This window comes from Talpa occidentalis, unplaced genomic scaffold (assembly GCF_014898055.3).
Source record: "Talpa occidentalis isolate TD23 unplaced genomic scaffold, MPIMG_talOcc4v2.1 talOcc4.3, whole genome shotgun sequence".
Classification (NCBI taxonomy): Eukaryota; Metazoa; Chordata; class Mammalia; order Eulipotyphla; family Talpidae; genus Talpa; species Talpa occidentalis.
This window is the reverse complement of record NW_023603184.1, coordinates 14849459-14873668: the sequence shown is the minus strand read 5'-3', so window position 1 is coordinate 14873668 and position 24210 is coordinate 14849459. Positions and strand designations below refer to the sequence as shown.

The 24210-nt window shown below is 36.3% G+C and overlaps 2 protein-coding genes across 8 annotated transcripts in view; one reads left to right on the top strand and one right to left on the bottom strand.

The window, feature by feature from the left end:
• The window catches only part of CCDC73 (coiled-coil domain containing 73), a 221504-nt gene that overhangs the window by 168585 nt on the left and 28709 nt on the right, over positions 1-24210 (bottom strand). The gene's annotated exons all lie outside the window — the stretch shown is intronic.
• The window catches only part of QSER1 (glutamine and serine rich 1), a 67569-nt gene that overhangs the window by 34383 nt on the left and 8976 nt on the right, over positions 1-24210 (top strand). For 3 of the 4 annotated variants that reach the window (XM_037522507.1, XM_054699285.1, XM_037522505.2), the window contains exons 2-8: positions 2413-2525; positions 2910-3071; positions 6130-9825; positions 16832-17160; positions 17882-17998; positions 18589-18722; positions 19698-19915. In XM_037522507.1, the coding sequence (XP_037378404.1) occupies positions 2975-3071; positions 6130-9825; positions 16832-17160; positions 17882-17998; positions 18589-18722; positions 19698-19915 (4591 nt within the window). In that variant the 5' untranslated portion in view covers positions 2413-2525; positions 2910-2974. The remainder of the gene's footprint in view (positions 1-2412; positions 2526-2909; positions 3072-6129; positions 9826-16831; positions 17161-17881; positions 17999-18588; positions 18723-19697; positions 19916-24210) is intronic. The other variant, XM_037522506.2, reaches the window with a different exon arrangement.

The window sequence follows — 24210 nt, the reverse complement described above, 5'->3', positions numbered from 1 at the left end:
ACTCTGGCCTACACCCCAGTTCTTCACAGAAAAAAAAAGTTAAAGATAACAAAAATAATCCTCATGAAATCTTCAAACAAATGAAATCCAACTTTTATACTTATATTGCCATAGAAAAATAATTATTCTATTTACTTTTGAATCAATTTTCTAGCTATATATTCCTAGTGGGATAAAATCTAGGAACAAAAAGCTGTGAAGAATTACTGACATTGTTTTAGTAGGTTTATTTTGGCAGTTTGTATTACAGTTTTTTTGATAGCTCACAAGTAAAATATATTGATGATAGTTGTGAACTAGGATTCTGACTATAGGAAGAGATACATGTATGAAATGGGGGAACATGAGGAATCTATATTGGATTTGAGTAAGAGTGGTCAGTATGAATTCAGATTTTTACACGTGTATTTCCTAGCTTTGTCTACTGAACGGACCTACAATGACACCACAGTAATCGAACACTAAGAAATCTTAGTTTCTAAATACCACTGCTTATTATTCAGAAGGGCTCCTTGGAGAAATGACTGATTTCAAGTCTGCCACAGGGACAATAACAAGATGACCCTGAAAAGTCTTATGCTTGAAGTAAGGATGTGTTTAAGCACAAGGAAGACAGACAGGTCAGAAGGACACAGGCCTAGAGCCTCCCTGGTGGCCTAGGGGTTAAGTCTCAGTGCTATCACCCCTATGGCCTGAGTTTGATCCCGGTCAGGAAGCTAACCTACCCATGGTGCAGCACATCTCTACTGTCTCATCCACTGCTCCCCTTAGCAGTGTATTTCATTGGATCCACCTGTTCTGCTCCCCACTCTGTCTCTGGTGAATCCTCTCAACCCCCGCACCTCTGACATAAACCCAGTTCTTCTATGTATAAGTAAATCTTTTTTTTTTTTTAAGATTATTTCTTATTGGGCCTCCCCGGTGGTGCAGCTGTTGAGCGCTGGGTTGCAAAGCTGCCCGCGGCCTCTGCGGCGCCGGTTCGATCCCCGGCTGCTCCCCGGCCACCGGAGGAGGGTCCCACATGGCGCGCAGACCTCTCCTGCCGCCCGCTGCTCCCCTCAGCAGTGTACTTGGTCCTTCTGCCTGCTCTGCTCCCCGCTCTGGCTCTGGTGAATTCTCTCACCCTCCCGCGCTTCTGACTGTACCCAGTGCATGTATAAACAAAACAAACAAACAAACAAATAAATAATAAAATAAAAAAAAAAGAAAATGCCTCTATAAAAAAAAAAAAAAAAAAAAAAGATTATTTCTTATTTATACAAGAGCTGAGGTACAGTCCAGAGTCGCAGGAGGGTGAGAGGATTCACCAGAGGCAGAGTGGGGAGCAGAACAGGCAGACGGACCGAAAGCGCTACTGAGGGGAGCAGCGGGCGAGATAGGAAAGGTTTGCCTCGCCATGTGGGATTCTCCCTGGCTGGCTGGGAATCGAACTGGCGCTGCGGAGGCTGTGGACTGCTTCATAGTGTGGTGCTTAACCCCTTGCACCACAGGGAAGGCCCAACAGTTGTTTAATCTTGACTGATAGTATTCAACGTGCTATTTCAGTATTTCCATGCATTTAAAATATTCAAAATGAAGGGGAGAAAAATACCTTGTTCTGACATTTTCTAGATGAGTTATTGGGAAATAGTATTAATTATTATTAATTTATTTGAATTATCTGATATGCCATAGAATGTCAGTATTAGCGGTACATTAGAGATTACTTTGACTAGACCCTTTTCATACAGGTAGAATTTAGTCTAACATCAGTTGTTACTTATTGAGGTTACACTATAAGCCAGAAGTAGAGCTTAAGATGATGAATTCTGCTCTCCTGTTTTCCAGGAGATATATGTGTATATATATATATATATATATATACACATACACATACACACACACAAAAATAAAAGATTTATTTATTTATACAAGCACTGGGTACAGTCGGAAGTGTGGGAGGGTGAGAGAATTCACCAGAGCCAGAGGGGAAAGCAGAACAGACAGACTGACGGAATACACTGCTGAGGGGAACAGCGGGCAGCAGGAGAGGTCTGCGCACCATGTGGGACCCTCACCCGGTGGTCTGGGATCGAACCGGCGCTGCAGAGGCTGCAGGCAGCTTTGCAACCCAGCGCTCAACCTCTGTGCCACCAGGGAGGCCCTGTTTTCCAGGATATTGCTCTTCCCATGTTACCTCTGCAAGTAAAAAGGACTCTGTTGGAAGTAAAGTTGAATTAAGGAAAATCCATGTTATTTTTCTCCTAGTATATATTCAGTATATAATACTCATTTTGACCGTATCCTCAAACTGATCTGATCTATAGGTCAGGTATTTAGTCAAAGACTTCTGTTGTCTACTAGAAATATTTTTATCTTATGGTTTGGGCTTTGTGGTTTTGGTCACTGATTTTTTTTTTTCCTCTCTTCTAGTTTAAGCTATGAAGAAGGACATCCCTCACACTCTGAAACAGATCTTCTTCAGAGACAGACGTTTGCAGCCTCTCATCAGCTTTCTGGATATGCTACCACACCTCAGCCAACTGGTAAAAATTCTCTTGTAAAACATAACACAAATATGGGAATATTTAGTAAGTGAAGAAACATCAATTTTCAAATGTAGGGTTATGAGTGTGTGTAGGACATAGCCATGCTAACGGAAATGTTGAAATGAAAATGAGATTAAAGGCTTAGTTTTTTTACTGATAAGGAATAGCTACATAATTAATTAGTTGAGATATTGTTTTTATGGATCTTTGTAGATTTTAAATTATAAATACAGTTGGTTAAACTAATATCTGTATTAAAAAAACAGTTTAGGGTTATAAAATATTTGGTCTCAATTTTCAAAGATTTCTTTTTAAAATAAGGTCAGAATTTAATTTTAATATATATCTTTACTTTGGTATATATTTTATCTTCAAATGTAGGTCTTTCTGGAATATTTGATACTAGTGTGAACAGTGCCAGCACTAACACTAAAGAATCTTCAGTGATGAATTTTCTCACTGCTGTTGAATCCCGAACTGCTCAGGCTGCTTCTTCAGGAACTACTCTTTTACCACAATTCAGGGCTCCATCCTGGCAGACAGGTGATTCTTTGTTTTTAGAATTTTTAAGTTCTGTAGCATTCCTAATAAAAATACATGCTTTATTGTCTTGTCATTATGGTAATGTGATTGAAAGTGATGTTAATTATTGATTTTCCAGTGAACTTTAAAACCTGGAATTTTTTCACATTTCTCAGGTGGACAAAATTCAAGAATTTGTTAGTAACAGAAATTCAGTTTCAGCAGTCTTACAAAAACTAACAAATTGAAATTAAGAAGACAGATGTGAAGTTATTGCTTGATTTAGATATTTGTTTACTTGAAAGAAGCAAAGATTAAAGTTTTTTATTTATTTTTGCATAAAAGAACTGGGTCTAGGCTAGAGGTGGTGGGGAGTCGGAGGGGTGGTGAGAGGATTCATCAGAGACAGAGCAGGGAGCAGGCTTACTGAAATACATTGCTGAGGGGAGCTGATACACATTGCTAAGGGGAATGGTGGGTGAAACAGGAGAGGTCTGTTGTGCCATGTGGGTTATTAGCTCCCTGACCGGGAATCAAACTCAAGCCGCAGCAGTGGCCCATTGTGGTGGAAGCACTGAGACTTAATTTAACCCTTGGCAACCAGGGAGGCCCCAAAGATTAAATTTTTTTAAATTCAGTTGTATTGAGGTGTAATTAACATAAAATTGTAAGATATTTAAAGTGAAACCACAACATTTGAGATGGTAACATATCCATCACATCATATATTTATCCCTTTTTTGGTGAATGAACTTCATTATTGTTAATTTGTTTTTTAGTGACTTTAGGTTGTGTAGATGGTAAGGTAAAAAATAATTTTGGGTCTAATTTAATCATCAGTGTTATGTAAAGTTAATTGAAGAGATTAAAATTCTATTTAATGAAAACCATTATAATAGTTAACAATTGTATAGTTTTTCATTTACCTATACTTTACTATTTTATTTTTCATATTTCATTTCCCAATTATTTTCTCCCCTCAGATTGTTTATTTTTAATTGTATATCTTTTTGTTTTTCATTATGATAGAAAGTGTAATTTTTAAGGTGTATTTTTTTTTAAATAAATGTTAGAGCATGTTTGAGGGTTGTTTTTTTTTGTTTTGTTTTGCTTTGTGGGACCCTTGCCAGCAGTCGGGGAATGAACCGGCACTGCTAGAGGCTGTGGGCAGCCTTGCAGCCCAGCGTTCAACCGCTGCGCCACCAGGGGAGCCCTGAGGAAATATTTTTAAGCAATAATATAGGAAATAGTAGTTTATCATTCTGATATAAATTTCATTAACAAAGTTTTCCAGTGTGCCTTAGTTAGCAACATTTTTTCTGCATCCAAGGAAAGAATTGTTTTTGTGTAAGCAAAGAACATTAAAAATCACAAGAGCTCCAGTTTTTGCTTTCTGGACTAACTTTTGTTTAGTCAGACTTACTATTCTGTCATATGATTATATTATTTTAAACATTAATTTAAATGTTATTGATGTTTCAATTGTAGCTATGTGTTTTATATCTTTGTAGTAGTAATACTGTTTTTGACATTTAATGGATACAAATGAAAGAATGTTTTCAAAGAGCCAGAATTTTTTTTTCCCATTTTTCCAAAATCAAAAAATTTTTTGATGGAAGCTTATACACACACAAAAATTTAAACAATAAAAAATGTATATAAGTGGAAAGTAATAATTCCAAACTATAGCCCCACTTTTTAGAGAGGAGTTAACAGTTTGGTGTTTACTTTTTTGATAACTTTATATATCAAAATATATATATATATTTTCACTTAATGTTTATACCAACAGTGTTGTTAGGATATGCCGTAATTATTTAATCAGTCGCCTGTTGCTGAACATTTAGGTTGTTTATACCTAATGAATATCTTGTGCAAATATTTCCATGGGATTAATTTCTGTAAGTAGAACTGTTGGATCACAAAGATACACACTCTTTTACTTTTGGTAAATGTGACTAAAATGTTAAGCATTTCTTGACAACACTATTTATGATCAGCATTTTATGACAAGCGTGCATCTGTTGTTACTGGAAGTTGTTCATAGGAAATCAAAACTTGTAATGGAAGAGATCGAGAGATTTCTAAAAATGCACATATTTGGATAAAAGAAACTGCACCTTTTTTTGCATAGAAGAACTGGGGTGTAGGTCAGAGGTATGGGGAGGGGCATAAGTGGGGAGTGAGAGGATTCACCAAGACAGTGGGGAATCAAATGTGCAGATTTACTGAAATGCACTAAGGAGAGAAACAGGTGAGACAGGAAGGGTCTGCTGTGCCATATGTGGGTTAGTTCCTGGCTGGATCAAACTCAGGCCGTAGTGGTAATGGCACTGAGACTTACCCAAGCCACCAGGAAGACCCAAAACTTTGCACTGTTAATCTCACTATTGTTAAGTGTATCCCATAGGATGACTGACTGTATTTTAATTTTAATGTTATCAAAATTTTGGTTTGTCCATTGGCATTTTGCCTTGGTATTTTAGGGTAAATTAATCACTAGAGATTATGTGCATTTTTACAGGTTTCTTATTTTCAGATGACCTTACTTAACTACATATAAACTGACATTTATATATCATTTATATATGAATTTCAAATACCTTTGTAACTTTTTCAGGTTTTTCAATCCTACGGAGTTTTAATGGGTTGAAGGTTATATAATGCATACCTGTTAAAACTTTGTAAGATTGAAGAGTCTGACAAATTTCTAATAAATAATGTTTCTACTATGAAAATGTACATATAGGGCCTCCTTGGTGGCACAGGGGTTAAAGTCTCAGCACCATCAAGCTATTACCAGCCACTGAGACATGAGTTCAATCCTGGCCAGGGAACTAACCCACAAGGCGCAACAGGCCTCTCCTGTCCTGCTGATTGCTCCCCTCAGCAATGTATTTCAGGACATCTGCCTGTTCTGCTCTCCACTCTGTCTCTGGTGAATCCTCTCACCCTCCACACCTCTGGCCTACACCCCAGTTCTTGTATGCATAAAAAATATATAACTAAATAAAAGAAAACGTACATGTAAGTGTTTGTGCTGTGATTGCATAAAGATCATTTTGCTTTCTCTTTATAGCTATGCATTCCTCAGCAGCAGCCGAGCTGTTTGTTACTGGACCCTTGCCAACCACTGGAACACTTCCACCCTCCGCCCTTTCTGCTTATCAGCATCCCACCACCTTCAGCAATAGAAACTTTGCTACCACCTCACCTTTGGTGCTTCAGGATTCAACTTTTAACACTACATCAAATGGAATTTTGAGTCCTCATGACCCTTTGCTACAAATCAAGACTTCCCAGGGAACTGTTCCAACCGCTTTGGCATTTGAACGCCTGGGCAGTTCTGCGTTAAGTAACAGCATACCACCTCAGTCTTCAACATATCGCTCAGCTCAAGAGTCTGCACCCCATCTTTTACAACCTCAGTTTAGTTTGTTGCCTTCAGGACTTGGGGGAGCCCAGCAAACTCCTCAAGCTTACAATTCAGCTCTCTTTACTAGTTCTACTGCTTCCATTGAAAGAGCTCTTCTTCGAGAATGTAGTGTTATCAAACACCATCAGCGGCCTTCAGGTACCCAGTCTATTCAGGCACAACTGACTGGTTCACAGCATTCCTTACATAGTTATCTATCAAATACAAGTGTAGTTAATTTTCAGGAAACAACCAGGCAGTCATCTTTATCCTGTAGTCCAGTTGGAGATTCTACTCAGGTGAGCAATGGAGGATTGCAACAGAAGACCTCCCAAGTCTCAGTGGAACTTGCTCAGTCTTACTCATCTGCAATTCCATCATCAGGGTATCCTTCTACTACAGAAGTAAAAAGCTGTTCTGCAAAACAACCACTAACATCAACTAAGACTCCCAAACCTCAAAATATTATTCCTCCTGTACAAACACTAAGCTATTCCAAGCCTTTACATAACCAGAGTTCTGTAGTATCGGGCCAAGCACAAATATATTCTACAGCACAGCTACCAAGCCTTTTATCAGTTAGTCAGTCTCAAAATTATGGTTTAGTTCAGCCACATAATGTGCCATCTATTGTTCATTCACAGGTTTATAGGTCCAGCAAAGTTGAAAAATTGCCTTCCTTATATAAAACATTGACTTTTTCTGGGTCATCTCAGACTATGACTTCTGAAAATCAGACGCTAAATTATTCATCTAATCAGCAAGAGATATTATCTTCAGTTACAAATGAGAATTACTCTGCTCAAACAAGAGATCTCTCTTCAGTTAGCCAGTCACAGAGTTATTCATCTGGTCACTCTCAGGGTTTATCACCAGTTAGCCAGACACAAGTTAGTTATTCATCTCAGTCACAAGTTTTGTCAGTTGTTAGTCCTTCAGAAAGCTTTGCTTCTGGGCAGTCCCTCACATTAACGCCCCCTTCTCTCTCTTATTCTTCTGCCTCTCGGGCTCAGAATTTGCCAGATTCTAGCCCAACTCAGAATTATATTTCTATGCATTCTTCCCAGAATGTTCAGAATCAAGGGTCATCATCTCCCCAGTCCCAAAAATTTTTGCCTGCTGTCCAGCCATCATCTTTTGTGTCTTCTACTCATTGTCAGACATTACAGAATAACATACCTTCCCCTGATCCAAAGACCTATGCCGAAAGAAAACTTGACTCAACTGTGTATACATCTTCAAAGCAAGACGATGATTTTCCAATGCAAGAGTTACAGGTATTACAGCCACAAGTGTCTCTTGAGTCATCAACACAAAGGCTATCAGATGGGGAAATTAATGCTCAAGAATCAACTTATAAAGTGTCAAAGGCAGATGACAGGTATTCTCAGAGTGTAATCAGAAGTAATTCCCGTCTTGAAGATCAAGTTGTTGGGATTGCTTTACAAGTATCAAAAAAAGAAGAAACTATGGTTGGTTCAGTGACACAGCTGAACCAACAAATTGGTCAAGTCGATAATGCAGCTTCCTTAGAAATTAAGACAGCAACTAATTTAATGCAAACTCCACAAATAAGGTTGAATACTAAAGACCCAAACCAGCAGCATTCTCTTATACATAAGGTACATGAAGCCAAGGTCCAAGAACAGCATGATCAAATTATTAATGCCTCATCTCAGATTCAAATTCCAGATCATGCTTTAGGGCATGGCCGTCAGGCATCTCTTCCTAATACACAGGTCCTTTTAGATCCTACATGTGATTTACAAATTCTTCAGCAGTCTATACTGCAAGCAGGTTTAGGACAAGTAAAGGCACCTTTACAAGTACAGCGTGTTCAAAGTCCACAACAAATAGTGCATCCATTCCTTCAAATTGATGGTCATGTTATTCAAAGCAATGGTGATCATTCTCAGCAACAACTTCATCCTCAAAATTCTGAAATTATGAAAATGGACCTCTCTGAGTCTTCAAAACCCTTACAACAACATCTAACAACAAAAGGCCATTTTAGTGAAACAAATCAACATGATTCAAAGAACCAGTTTGTTTCTCTTGGTTCAATATGTTTCCCAGAGGCAATGCTTCTCAGTGATGAAAGAAATATTTTATCAAATGTGGATGATATTTTAGCAGCTACAGCAGCAGCTTGTGGGGTTACACCTTCTGATTTTTCCAAGGCAACTTCAGATGAAACCATTCCAGCTGTTGAAGATGGTGATTCTAAAAATCATTTTCAGCAACCATTAGATACTGGGCATGTGACTTCTGATTTTAATTCCATAACAGCTACAGTAGGAAAGCCACAGAATATAAGTGATATTTCCTTAAATGGAAATCAAGTTACTGTAAACCTTCCACCAGTACCTAGCCTTCAGTCAAAAATGTCTCTTGATCAACAGCATATTGACACACCTGGTCAAAATAAAGCATCTAAAGTAACTTCACCAGTGGTTGGACCAAGTCATGAAGTCCAAGAGCAAAGTTCTGGTCCATTCAAGAAACAGTCTTCTACCAATCATGAATCTGAAGAAGATAGCGAAGTTCCTGTTGATAGTACATTAAGCAATAACAAAAACCAAGAGATTGTTTCCAGTAGTAGAAGTATAAGTGGAGAGAGTGCCACATCAGAGAGTGAATTCACTTTAGGGGGTGATGACAGTGGTGTGTCTATGAACCCAACAAGGAGTGCTCTTGCACTGTTGACCATGGCCCAACCTGGGGATGCAATCAGTGTCAAGATTGAAGAAGAAAACCAAGATTTAATGCATTTTAGCCTTCAGAAGAAAAAAACTAAAGGAAAAGGACAAACTAAAGAAGAAGAGAACAGTAACCAGAAACAGCTGAAAAGACCTGCTCACAGCAAACGTCAAAATCCAAGGGGAACAGATACATATTTACCATATGCTCCTCCTTCCTCGGAAAGCTGCCATGATGGTTATCAGCATCACGAAAAAATGAGACAAAAGATCAAAGAAGTAGAAGAAAAACAGCCAGAGGTTAAAACAGGATTTATTGCCTCTTTCTTAGATTTTCTGAAATCTGGACCCAAGCAGCAGTTTTCTACCCTTGCTGTGAGAATGCCTAACAGGACTAAACGACCAGGGACCCAAATTGTTCGTACCTTTTGTCCCCCACCCCTCCCAAAGACTTCATCTACAACACCCACACCTTTAGTGTCTGAAACAGGGAGTAACAGTCCATTGGAAAAAGTTGATAATGATCTTAAAAACTTGGATCATTTATCTTCATTTTCGTCAGATGAAGATGACTCTGGAATATGCAGTCATGATATTTATAAAAGCGCCTCTACTACCTTAACTACTTTGGATGCTACTTCTGATAAAAAGAAAAAAACAGGTAAAGTTTTTAGATTCATGAATATGACTTTCCACTATTATTTTTCTCTCTGTGTGTATACATGCAGGCATGTATACACACGTACATAATCACCACTGCCACCATATATTTTTCTGGGTTATAAATTTCTTAGCTATGAAGTAGGTCTGCGATAAATTTTCAGGACAAAATGCATAGGTTTGTATCTTAGGAACATGTTTTTTAAATGTTCCTTACCTATAGGAAAACTCTGGTTTTTCTTTTTGCTACATGCAACATAATTTACATAGTATAATTTCCAGCTTTCCCTAATCTAAGATATCTTGAGGTGTTTTACGGATATGAGGCTTTGTAGTGGGGACCTTATTACAATAAGTATACAAATTGGGATATTTTCTTGGTATGCCAATTATACCTGAAGATAACATTTTACTTTCAAGTATGGTTATGTTGTTTACAACACACAATTAATATAAATTAAATTTAAAGCTTTTGTGTTGACTCCAGATTATATGCCCAAATTACTGGGTATGTTTTTCATTTTACTCTGGTTAAAGGAACATTTAGAACAGCTTTTTTTAGGAACACTGCTTTATATAAATGACAGGTAAGTATAAAAACAATATTTTAAGAAACATATTAAGAAAAAAATTTAACGATAAAATAACTACTCTCTCTACCAGGAACCAGTATCAGTATTTTGAGATATGCATTGTTATCTCTGATACACAGATGATTTAATTGGAAGTAAATGAATTGCCCAGGTTCATACAGCTACTTAGGTGATGGGGCTAGAATCTGAACTGAGATTTTTCTGTTTCTATAGTCAGTATTTCTGCTGAGTTCTCTTGTATAGAGTGGTATTTTAAGAATTAAACCTTATTTTGTGATACTTTTGATAGATTCTTTACTTGAGACCACCTTTAGCTACTAAATTAATATGAAATAATGATATCCCAAATAATCTGTAAGAATAAATGTAAATAATTTCTTTTAAAAAATCTCATTTTGTTATAGAGGGAAATTAGCATCATGTCAAAGACATCACGGACGTCGTTAATCCTGTTAAGCTCTTATATTCTCCCTCAATTAAATGTGCTTTGCAATTACTGTTATAGTCCCTCTTGCATTTCTAGAACAAATCTTTTGTAATCACTATTCTAAAACACTAACCTAAGGTGAGTATTGGGACAAAGGGACAACTACATGGTGGTGAATGACAGAACTGGACTTTGAGTGATGAACTTAATGTAGTAGATAAACATTGATTTCCATTGATGCACACCTGAAACATGTAACATTGTAATGCAATGCTACTTCACTTAAAAAAATTAATAAATAAAATTAGTTTCTTACAGCTGTTATCTCATTTTTTAGTTAAACTCATCAACATCGATCCAATCCTACTGTTAGGTCCTTGAAACTCTTTTTACCATACCTAATGCTTTCTCATCTGCAAGAATTCATCATCTCTTTCTTGGACTATTATAACAGACTTATTACCGGCCTCTGTACCAGTCTATCCTCCACATTGTCATCAATTTGTCTTTATAAAAAATGAAAACTGATGGTTATTCTCTACTTTGAAGTACTTCTTAGTGTTCCTAGGAAAAAAATTTTAGATACGTAAACATTTTCTCTTTCCATATTTAGTCTCTTGTTCCACTCTTTCCACTTTCCTTCTTCTGTGACAACTTTGACCTGTGAACCCCCTTTTACAATTGTGAACCTTTGAACAGGTTTTTCTTTAGAATTCTGTCCTTTCCTTTTTTTTTTTTTTTTTTTTTTTTTTTAAGCTCAGACACTAGGCTGTAATCTCTATCCTAAAATGTGGGTCTAAAACTAGTTTTTTCCAGATAACTATTATTCTCTCATTTTCAGTTAAAATCATCACCATCAAGGGGCCTCCCCGGTGGCGCAGCGGTTGAGCGCTGGGTTGCGAAGCTGCCCGCAGCCTTTGCAGCGCCGGTTCGATCCCTGGCTGCTCCCTGGCCACCGGAGGAGGGTCCCGCATGGCGCGCAGACCTCTCCTGCTGCCGCCCGCTGCTCCCCTCAGCAGTGTACTTCATCAGTCTGCCTGTTCTGCTCCCCGCTCTGGCTCTGGTGAATTCTCTTACCCTCCTGCGCTTCTGACTGTACCAAGTGCTTGTATAAATAAATAAATCTTTTTTAAAAAAAAAAATCATCACCATCAATCTAGTCCTTACTGTCAGGTCTTTTATTGAACAGAGATCACTGGAAAAAAATTTTTTTTTAAATATTTTATGTATTTATGCATAGAAGAACTGGGTTTAGGTCAGAGGTGCAGGGGATGAGAGGATTCACCAGAGACAGAGTGGGGAGCAGATCAGGTGGATCTACTGAAATACACTGCTGAGGGGAGCAGTGGGTGAGACAGGAGAGGTCTGCTGTGCCATGTGGGTTAGCTCCCTGGCTGGGGATCAAACTCATGCCACAGTAGCTGGCGATAGCTTGATAGTGCTGAGACTTTTACACTGTGCCACCAGGAAGGCCCACACTGGAAAATTTTAAATTCTAATTATTAGTTGGTGTATGTTGATCCTAAGATCTGTGAATTTGCATAAGTCAGTTTTTGTAGGATTTGGGAAAGGGGGACTTCCACAGGATTGTCAATGTAGAAAATGTCATTTGCAAATAAGGTTAGTTTTATTTCTTTTCCAATCTTACATCTTTTTAGTACCTATCTTAACACATAGTTTAGAACATCCTGTATGCTGCTTTGAAGAATGGTGAGTTTGGACATCCTGAACATGTTCTTAATCTTTGAGGGAAAGAACTGAATCTTTGGCCATTAAGTATGATGTTCACATTTCTTTTATCTTATTAGTTAACTTATATTTCCTAGTTTACTGAGTTTTTATAATAAGTGAAGGTTGAATTGTATCATGCTTCTCCATCTGATGATTATGTACTTAATCTCTCTGCATGGTGAATGACAAGTTTTGATTTATTTTCAAATATATTTGTGGCCTTGCATTCTCCAGAGTATATCCCACTGACTGATATATTATCATTTTTATACATTGATGGATTCAATTTTCTAATACTTTTTGCATCTGTGTTCACAATGAATATTGCTCTATAGTTTTCTTTTTATAACGACTTTGTCTGGTTTTGGTGTTTGGTTATTTCTGACCTCATAAATGAATTGGGGAGTATTCCTCCTTTTCTATTTTCTGCAAGAGACTGGGTTGTATTATTTCTTCAACAAATGGTTGGTTGAAATTACTAGTGAATTCATCTGGACCTAGACTTTTCTTTGTCAGAAATTTAAACTATGAATTCAATTTATTTGATAGAGAGCCAATATTTGATAGAGAGCTATTTCTTCTTGACTATGTTTTGGTAGTTTGTATCTTTGAAATTCATCTCAGTAAGTTGAATTCATTCAGTATTTGTCTTTCTCCTTATGACTTATTTCCCTTCGCATTATCCTACCTGGCTCAGTTCCATCAATATTATTACGAATGGCAAAAGTCCACCTTTTTTATATCTGAGTATTTGATTGTGAATATATACCACATCTTAATCCACTATTCTGTCATTGGGCAGTTTGGTTGTTACATGAACACAGAAGTGTGTGTGTGTCCCCTTCAAATTTGTGTTTTTGCATTCTTTGTGTAGACACCAAGGAGTGGAATTGCTGAATCATATAGTAGATCTGTTTTTAATATTTTGAGACACCTCCACACTTTCTTTTATAGGGGCCAGGCCAATCTATGTCCCAGTAAATGGTCTGTTTTTATAAATAGTCCATAAACAGCAAGTGCTAATAGATTTTATTCGGTAATTTGTTCAGATCTTTCTTTATCTTTATATTTTATGTTTACTGTAATAAGGGACAGTATGTATGTTAGAGGTAAATGACTGGTCTGTGGAATTTGCCTTAAATATTCCAGAAAATATAAAAAGGATAATGTTTAGATGAAAGAACTATACCAAAATGTTCAGCATTGTTTCAGCTGGCTTATGGTACTTGAGAGTGTTTTCTACTTTTGTGTATGCTTGAAAATTTTAATAAAAAGTTTTTAAAAATCCTCCCTATGCTTGTTTTTAGATTACTTGATCTGTTGATTCCTGGAAAAGGTGTGTTAAAATTTCCAACTATGTTTTATTGTTTTTTAAATATTATTTACTTGATGTGTTTTGAACCCATTTAATTGGGTGCATAAAATTTAACAGTTAAATTTCCTTTGATCATAATAAAAATCTTTTTCCATTTAATTTCCCATTTCTGTTTTTAATATTGCCTCACTAATCTTATATTTAGCATTTTAGTATATTTTTCCACATTTCTGTTGTCTTTCAGAGTATTTTTCTTTGTGAAGTAATATGGAAATACAAAATATATAAGGAAAACACACTCATGATAAAATTACCATAAATCTGAAAATGCAACAACAAACAATTTAGAAAGGACAGTGGAGCATTGTATTTTGAAACCAATAGAATGTGCCAAGAGTGTGGGGCAAATGAGAAAATTTATGGTGTTAAATGCTACTTATTTGAAAGTAAGAAACTATGGAAATAAATTGAGTATTAAATTAAACCTGACTCATAGCCTCCAGAACTAAGCATTATTTGAGTTGGGTCATAATCTTTACTATTCTTTTACAATTTTACCACCTGTGTTTATATCACTAAACACTATACTTTTGTTTCTGTGTCATAGAGTATTAATACATTTTCCCTCTACTAATTTGGAAATGATGCATTATTTTTAAAAATATTTGCTTAGTGGGCCTCCCCTGGTGGCGCAGCGATGGAGCTCTGGGTTGGGAAGCTGCCTGCAGCCTCTACAGCGCCGGTTCGATTCCCGGCTGCTCCCCGGCCACCGGAGGAGGGTCCCACATGGCACGCAGACCTCTCCTGTTGTGCCCACTGCTCCCCTCAGCAGCGTACTTTGGTCCTTCTGCCTGCTCTACTCCCTGCTCTGGCTCTGGTGAATTCTCTAACCCTCCCGTGCTTCTGACTGTACCCAGTGCTTGTATAAATATATAAATAAATATTTAAAAATTAATTAATTTAAAAATATTTGCTTAACATTTTATTATGAGTGTATATTTTCAGACATAAGCAAAGGTATGATCATTGGTATAATTAAGCCAATTTATGCAACATTTAGTTTTAATAATCATCAATTCATGGTCAGTCTTGTGTCATCTCTATTTTTACCAGCTCTCCCCCACCTTGATTATTTTGGTTAAATGTTATGTTCTTTTTCTTGTCATAATAGAAATTATAATATGCATTTTCAACTTCTCAAAATCCGTTAATACCTTACTTTCCTGGACAATATAAAGACTTTTGAACACTAGAGCTCCATTTAATACCTTCCTAACTTCAATAGCTATAAAAGGGTAGTTTTTAATTTGGAGTACAGAACAGGTAGGCTGTTTAATTTGGAGTACAAAACAGGTAGGACCACCTCATTGAGATGGTCACTGTTGCAAGACCCTCAGCCCCTCCGGTCCCATGTTAGCTAAAATCAAGAGAACTTTGCTCCAGTTAGTTGTCAAGCACTTTAATTCATTTACTTTCCTTGCCAATCTGCTTTTCCTTTTTTCTGTGTTTCATAGCTCTGGATTTGCCTCAGGTTGAGCTCTGATTCCCTCTGAATCCCTCCATCACTCAAAGCAGAGAGTACTTTCATCAGGGACAGCTTTTGCATATTACCCCGTGATCACTCGCCCCTGCTGCCTGTAGTTCATTAAAGCAAAGGGATCGCTGGTCTTTTATCATGGTAAAGAAATTCCTGTCAATTTTCAGGTTGTTCAGTGTTTTCATCATGAAAATGCTTAAATTCACAATAGTGAATTTTGCTGAATGCTTTTTCTGCACATAAGGAGATGATCCTGTGGCTTTGTCCCTTGTTATGTTAATAAGGTGTTTGTGAAATGGTGAACTAAGCATGTATTCCTGGGATAAAATCCACTTGATCATGATGTGTAATTCTTTTTATGATTAGTAGACTTGTTCATATTTTGTTGATTTTTATATTTATATTCATAAAGGATATTAGTCTATAGTTTTGTCATGGTGTTTTTGTCTGGTTTAAGTGATACTGGCCTCATAAACTTAGTTTAGAAATGTTTCCTCCTGGGGCCTCCCTGGTGGTACAAGAGGTTAAGCCCCACACTATGAAGCAATCCGCAGCGTCTGCAGCACAAGTTTGATCCCCAGCCCACCAGGGAGCAACCGACATGGCGAAGCAGACCTCCCCTGTCTCCCCTGATGCTCCCCTCAGCAATGTACTTTAGTCAGACTGCCTGTTCTGTTCCCCACTCTGTCTCTGGGTGAATCCTCTCACCCCCCCCCCATCTGTGGCCTGTACCCCAGCTCTGTATGCATAAATAAATAAATTTTTTTTAAAAAAAATGTTTCCTATTTTTTGGAATAAATGATGGATTGGCATTAGTTGAAATCCATTTGTGAACTGCTGAAATCCATTTGTGAGCTCATTTGGTCCAGTGCTTATGCTTGTGAGGCATATATTTTATTCTCTCTGTTATTGGTCTGTTCAGACATTCTGTTTCTTCTTGAATCCTTTTTCATAATTTGTGCCATTCCAGGAATTTGTCCGTTTTGTCTGGTATTTTTAGTACACAATATTTTCTGTAGTTTCTAGTGTGGTTTCAAAGTATTTGGGGGGTATTGTTTTCTTTCCCATATCTAATCAGCTTTTCTTTGGGGAATCCTTCACAGCTTTGATCAGCTAACTCCTTTTATCTTGTATCACTTTTATATGTCTATTCTTTTAAAATATCTTTGTGCTACTAAAGTCCTACCAAAGCGAGGTTCTCAGTCTGATCCTCATTGGGATGTAATTCTTACTTCGATTCTGGGAAGTTAACAGCCATCCCTTAATGTCTTTACTGTGATTTTCATCATTTCAAACACTTTGATTGCATAAATAATCAAGTCTGTCTTTAAACTGTGCAAATTTTACTGAATACAAGTAAATGTTGAATTATTTGTATTACTGATTTGCATATGCTTGGTCTAGTTTCAGAAGCCCTACAGGTAGCAACTACTAACCCATCTACCAGTACTACTGGTTCTGCTACTACTTCCTCCACCACTGTGGGTACAGTTAAGCAAGAATCTCTCTACTCTACTTCATCTGCAGTAAATATCCTGGAAAATGTAAACTCTACAGAACACCCAAAGCCTATCGAACTTGATGGTCTTCCTTCAGACCAGTTTGCGAAAGGGCAAGATGCTGTTGCCATTGAAGGTTTTACAGATGACGAGAACATAGAAAGTGGAGGAGAAGGTCAATACAGAGAACGTGATGAATTTGTTATAAAGATTGAAGACATAGAGACTTTAAAGGTGATGTGAATTTTCACAGATGTAAATGTCCTCGTTTAGTGGGCTTGCCTATGATAACCTTCATGATGACCTTAATAGCATGTATCTATCTTGTTTAACTGCAAAAATGTGATTATCTCATGTTATCGTGAGTGTTAATAAAATCAAACTAGTAGATGTCAATTTAAATAACAGGAGTATAATGTGAAAGTCAAATCAGATTTGTTTTCAAAATCTGAACTTGTAAAACTATGAGTAGAATGTTACAATTTCATACAAAAAATTTTTAACTATATTTAAGAAAACCTATTTTCAGGTTTTTTATTCATTTGCTTTTGATTTTTTTAGTTGGCATGGATAGGAATGACATTTAAAGGTACAATGAGGAAAATAACATTCAAATTTTTGTCCTCTCATTTACAATTAACTAATGTTTTAGGATATTTGCTTCTGGTCTTTGTGAATATGTACATATTGTTACAAAATTGCACAAGCAGTGTATGAGTATCATGTGGAGGACTTGGCCATAGCCATACAAAAGAGTAATGGGCTACTCTGCATATTGGTGTGCTTCATAAGAATTTAAGAAGAAACTGAATGACAAGATTAAGAATTATTGTGGGACTTCAACTAGGTAAAAAGTGAAAGATTGAGCCAAATAAGTCTTTAAGATTCTTTTCAACTCTATGGATATATAAATATGTTGTTATTTTATAAGTGTAATTAATTCTGCTTATTATAGGAGGCTTTAAAAACAGGAAAAGAACCTCCAGCTATTTGGAAAGTACAAAAAGCTTTATTACAGAAGTTTGTTCCTGAAATTCGAGATGGGCAAAGAGAATTTGCTGCTACAAATAGTGTAAGTAAAATACTTTTTTACATTAGCCTTCTTATCTTGTTGAGAGTGATTCTGGGGGAAATATAAATGTTTTAAACTTAAATATATACTTTATATTAAGCATTTCTGATATAAAACAGTATAAAATTTGAGCTATAGACATACTCTTATAAACTGATTTAAAAATAAAATCATTGTGTAAATACCAATTACTTAAAATTTAATTATAATCTTGCTGAATCGAAATAAAGGAAAGGAATTAGTGTTAGACTATGAAGAGTTCAGATGGATCCAGGAGCTTTCTTATATTGATTATTCTGCCCTATATCCTGATTTGTCAGAAAACTAAGAAAAATTATTCTTTTGTACTAATGTAATTGTTTAATGACATTGAGTTAAGAAAGCACCTGATGATTAGTCCAATGAGATTGCTATATATGTGGGCTTGCAGTTAAGAATAAACCTGGCAATTTTATTCAGAGTGAAGTAAGCCTGGCCACAGCTACATTTTGAAAACTTGCATTAAGTTTTTCAATATTGATAGAACTGACAAAGTAATATTTTATGTATGGAGTGCATAATTATGTAATACAAAGTGTTTCTTTCTTTAGTATCTTGGCTATTTTGGAGATGCAAAAAGTAAATACAAAAGGATATATGTGAAGTTCATTGAAAACACAAACAAAAAGGAGTATGTTAGAGTGTGTTCCAAAAAGCCAAGAAATAAGTCTTCACAAACTATCAGGTATTTCTTGTGTGTGTGTGTTTATTTGTGTAATGATTCTTGGAAGGCTTACTACTGGTGATGTCATGTATGTAAAAAGACTTACAAACTATTGACAGGAATTATAAAGCTCATGACTAGCCATGGTGGAACGGTTACTCTTTTCTCTCCCTGAGTCCTTTTAGTGTCACCCTATTGGGGGTGGGGGGAGGGGCGGGGAGAATTCAGAATCAGAAAATTTGAGTTATGGATTTTGGTGACCTGGAGTAAGATAGCCTTCTGAAATCTGTTATTTAGTTTTCACTCATAAGATGAAATGAGAAATTTTGAGGAAAAAAACAGACTTGTATTTTAGCTGGCAAGTATACAATAGAATTATATATAGTGTGTGTCTATTGTCTGGAGCATGAATCTGGAAGATACCTGACCTCTCCATACTCCCTGTGATCTATATGGGAATTGGGGGTGTGATCCTAGACATTCTCAATTTAGTGCTATTTGAAGGTCTAGTGTAATTAAGAATCTGACATATTGGAAATAGCCAACCTTATTTTTATAATAGAATTTTTATCCTCCTAAATCTCTAGGACTAACATACAGCAAATCTTTCTGAGGGACGCTAGGGCAGGTGCCCTTGGGTCTTTGCATCAAAACCTGGCACCACCAGAGCCTGTGAGAGTTTTTAATCATTATCATGCATTATTTCCTGAAGCCCATTGTTGTATAGCCTTCATACTCTGGAACATGAGTTCATAACATTAGGGAAAGAGTAAAGAGAGAGAAATAAAGATTGAATTAATAGTACCTAATCAATGAATATTGGATGTCAGTAAAGTATACATTTCAAGAGAATTTGGGGAGAATCATTGTTGGAAATGTGTAGGATTTGGAGATATTAGTGAGGTAATTAAACTTTTCACCAATAATTCTCTTCATTTCGTCTAATTTATTTTAATAGGATTTAAATGCATTAATGATATGTTTGTGATATTGCAGAACTGTTCAATCTAAGCCAAGTAGCAGTGGTAAAACTTCTGATCCTCCAACACCAAAAACTACAACTACAAAAGCCCCTTCCACAAAACCCAAAGTTAAACAGTTAAAAGTAAAGGCCGAGCCACCACCAAAGAAACGGAAGAAATGGAAAGAAGAATTTTCATCATCCCAATCTGAGTCATCTCCTGAGATCCATTCTAGTAGTAGTGATGATGAGGGTGAGTTTTCCATATGAAATGAATACTTAACATTAGATTATCTACATGAATGGAAAGGAGCAGTGATGCTGACAATTCAAAATTTTATTCATTGGAGGATTTGGCTACCTAGTTAAGTACTTCTTAGACTTTTATAAAAATAAGTTCACATTCCCTGAACACACTAACTGAAAACACATTTGCCCACACATATTACTTTGTAAAATAGAAGGAATAGAGAACTGAAAAAAGATCTAGGTGAGTTCTGGCCTCAGTAATGCCAGTTATCTTACTTAATCTGTTTGGGTAGGATAGGGATTAGATCAGATAAGTCCCCTACTTCTGAACTGATTCTGTGTTTATGGAAAAAGAAAAGACAAGGAAGCAGCAACTCTAATATGCATTATGTATATTTCATATGTATATACTTCCATATATGTATACCCTGTATGCTCCCAAACATGTATATTTGGAATCCATGTATTAATGTTACAATGCTGCATATCTGCCATTAATCAGCAATTGCCACCGACTAAGCTTAGTAACTTTTCTACCCCTTAGTTTTCTCTTTTATGAAATTTTAAGATTGAAATAGATAAGCAGTTATCAAACTTTTTGCTTTAGCACCCTAGTACACTCTTAAAGACTGTTAAAGATACCAAAAAGCATTTATTTAGGTTATATCTATTGATATTTCCTATATTAGAAATTAAAACTTGTGATAGTTGTAAAAACCAAGACTACACCAGCACATTTTGTTAGCTATCAAACTTGTAACATATGGAACATATTTCAAGCAGTTCAGTAGTCTAGAGCATAAGCTGTCAAGCTATGGCCAGTGAGCCAGATCTGACTTGTGACCTGTTTTTGTAATGAGTTTGTTGTAACATTGATCCATTTATATATTTTCATACAGTTGCTTTCCCACTACAGTAGCAGATTTGAATAGTTGCTATGAGGAGCACGTTTGATCAGCAAAGCCCCAAATATTTTCCATCTGATCCTTTATAGAGAAGGTTTACTGACCCGTGTTCTTCTAAAGCATAAACTTGAAAATAGGCAGGAAAAAATGAAGATGATGGAAGGCTATGTATATCATGCAAAGGCTGAAAATTTGTGATCCTGTAAACGAAGGAGAACCCTTAGAGGGATTTAAGTAGGGAGCACCATAATAAAATTTGAATAAGACATCATGGTTCGTTATTAATTGAAAGTGTGAGCCTAAGTAGTTGCAGTAGGGATGGAGAAGGTTGAATGATGAATTGGGTATTGAGGGTGATATTCATGATAGTTTCTGATACAAGTACCATTGGTTGGGAGCTGGTCACAGAGAATATTTCAATAGAAATAGGTTTGTAGGGCCTCCCCGGTGGCGCAGCGGTTGAGCGCTGGGTTGCGAAGCTGCCGGCGACCTCTGCGGCGCTGGTTCGATCCCCGGCTGCTCCCAGGCCACCGGAGGAGGGTCCCACATGGCGCGCAGGCCTCTCCTGCCGCCCGCTGCTCTCCTCAGCAGTGTGCTTCGTTTGTCTGCCTGCTCTGCTCCCCGCTCTGGCTCTGGTGAATTCTCTCACCCTCCCGCGCTTCTGACTGTACCCAGTGCATGTATAAACAAAAACGAACAAACAAACAAACAAATAAATAAATAAAACATGCCTCTATAAAAAAAAAAAAAAAGAAATAGGTTTGTAATTGAAATTCTTCAGTGCAGAAGTCTACTTTATTTTTTTAAGCTACTTATGAATTGTTTAAGTATACACATCAGAATTCAGAAAAAAATTCAGTGCTGTGAGTACCTATAGAAGATACATGTAATTTTTGCCATTTGATTGCCTGCTTACTCTTCAGAATAGAGCTTGAGGTTCTGAATTTGCACTTCAATATATAGCTTCCTCAAATGACAATCAAGATACATTTTTCTTTCCTTGGTAATTTGAGTTTACCACTAGGTGTCACTAACAGTAAAGCAAGCATTTTTTTGGTGTTTTTAAAAAGAAAGCAATATGGATAAAAACCAATAGATTTATAGGCACATGGTTTTCAAATATTTTGTTCAGGACTTCTTTAAAATCTTTAATTGAAGATTCCAAAACATTTTTGTTTATGTGGGATATACACAATAACATTTACCAAATGCTATTTAAGCAAATTTCTAAACTATTTATTTAAATTAAATCTGTTACATATGAAACAGTTTTTTTTAGAAAACCGTTTTCCTAAACTAAAAGTATTTAGTGAGAAGAGTAACATTTTCATATTTGCTTCTACTTTTGGTTTGTCGTTAATGTATCATTTTGGTTAAAGCATATGAAGAAACCCCAGCCTTATATAGACCATATAGTTGGGAAATGGGAGTGAGTATCTTAATTATCTTTTCAGGAAATTATGACTGTCTTTATTTGCTAACTCACAGTTTTCACTTGACAATAAATAGTAGTTTCTTTAACTTTTTGTGCTTGTTATATTAAAAATCTATTAGTTTGTCTTACCCTTTGAATTTATCTTTTATCCATGAGAGATTTTACAAAATCATTGCTTGGTCACATGAAAACATTAGCTCACCTGGTATACATATTTCATTTCATTTTTTTTTTAACATTCTAAAAAGTTATGGGAAGGGCCTCCCCGGTGGCACAAAAGTTGGGCGCTGGGTTGCGAGGCTGCCTGCAGCCTCTGCAGCACCGGTTTGATCCCCGGCTGCCGGGCGACAGTCCCACATGGCAGACAGACCTCTCCTGCCGCCCGCTGCTCCCCTCAGCAGTGTATCGTCAGTCTGCCTGCTCTGCTCTCCGCTCTGACGATGGTGAATTCTCTCGCCCTCCCGTGCTTCTGACTGTACCCAGTGCTTGTATAAATAAATAAATAAATATTTCAAAAAATTAAAAAAAAAAAGTTATGGGAAAATACATGTAACAAAATCTGTCAGTTTTAATCATTTTTAAGTATACAATTCAGGATTTTTAAATTTACATTCTTATACATGTTCACTATTCCTATAACTTTCTTGTCACCCCAAACAAAAACTTGATAACCATTAAGTAATAACTCCCTGTACTTCCCCTTCCCCAGCGGTTATAAATCACAAATCTATTTTCTCTCTCTGAATTTGACTTCAAGGTTCATCCATGTAATATAGCATGTATCAGAGGTTCATCCATGTAATAGCATGTATCAGAATGTCGTTCCTTTTATGATTGAATACTATTCCATTGTATGTTTATTCATTATATGTTCATTTTGTTTATCTTGTAATGTATTAATGAACACTTGGCTTATTTCTGTCTTTTGATTGTTGTGAATATGCTGCTATGAACACTTGCATAAAAAATACCTGTTGATGTCCTTGTTTTCAACTCTCTGGAATATATACCTAGGAATTGCTGGTTCATATGGTAATTATATGTAATTATAGATTTAGCTTTTTGAGGAACTGCCAAACTTTCACACAGTGCTTGCATCATTTACCAATTCGATCATCGATGAATGCATGGGGTGGGGGGGGCGACTCCAGTTTCTTCATATCCTCACCAACACTTGTTATTTTTTTGTTTGTTTGCTTATGACAGGGTTCCCCTTTTGCTGAATGTCAAGCACTTGATTTGACTTGATATGATTTGGTGGAGGTTTGGGGGTCCTGTAATGCTCAAAAATTATTCCATATAAATTACTAATGACAGCATTCCTAGATTCAAAAAATAGCCTCCCAGATCATATCAAATATGAAAACTACTTTTGGATAGCAGGAAAGACCTACTAGCTAATGAGTATGGAGCAGTGTGCCAATATTTGTATTTCCCTCATGACTAATGATGTTGAATGTCTTTTCACGTGCTTGTTGGCCATTTGTTTATCTTCTTTGGAAAAAAAATGTTTTTTCAATTCCTTTGCCCACTTTTTGAGACATTTCTGCTTTTCTTGAGTTGTAGGAGTTTTTATATATTCTAATTAATAAACCCTTATCCTAGTATATGATTTGGGAAAATGTCTCCCATTCTGTTAGTTGACATTTCATTTTCTTAATCCTTTGATGAGCAAAAACTAGAAATTCTAAGGAAGCCAAATTTATCTTTTTTTAATTGCTTCTGGTTTTGGTATCATTTAGAATCTATTGTCAAAGCCAAAGCAATGAAGGTTTGCCCCCTATATTTTCTTCTAAGCATTTTATGAATTTCTTTTTTTTTTTTCATTTTATGAATTTCAACATTTTGGTTGTACATTTCATTTTAGAACATTAATGATTTAATCAATAAAGTGTTTAAATATTGGAAAGTTGTTGTACTCTCAGTGGTAACTACAAGTTCTCCAGAATTCCAATTTTT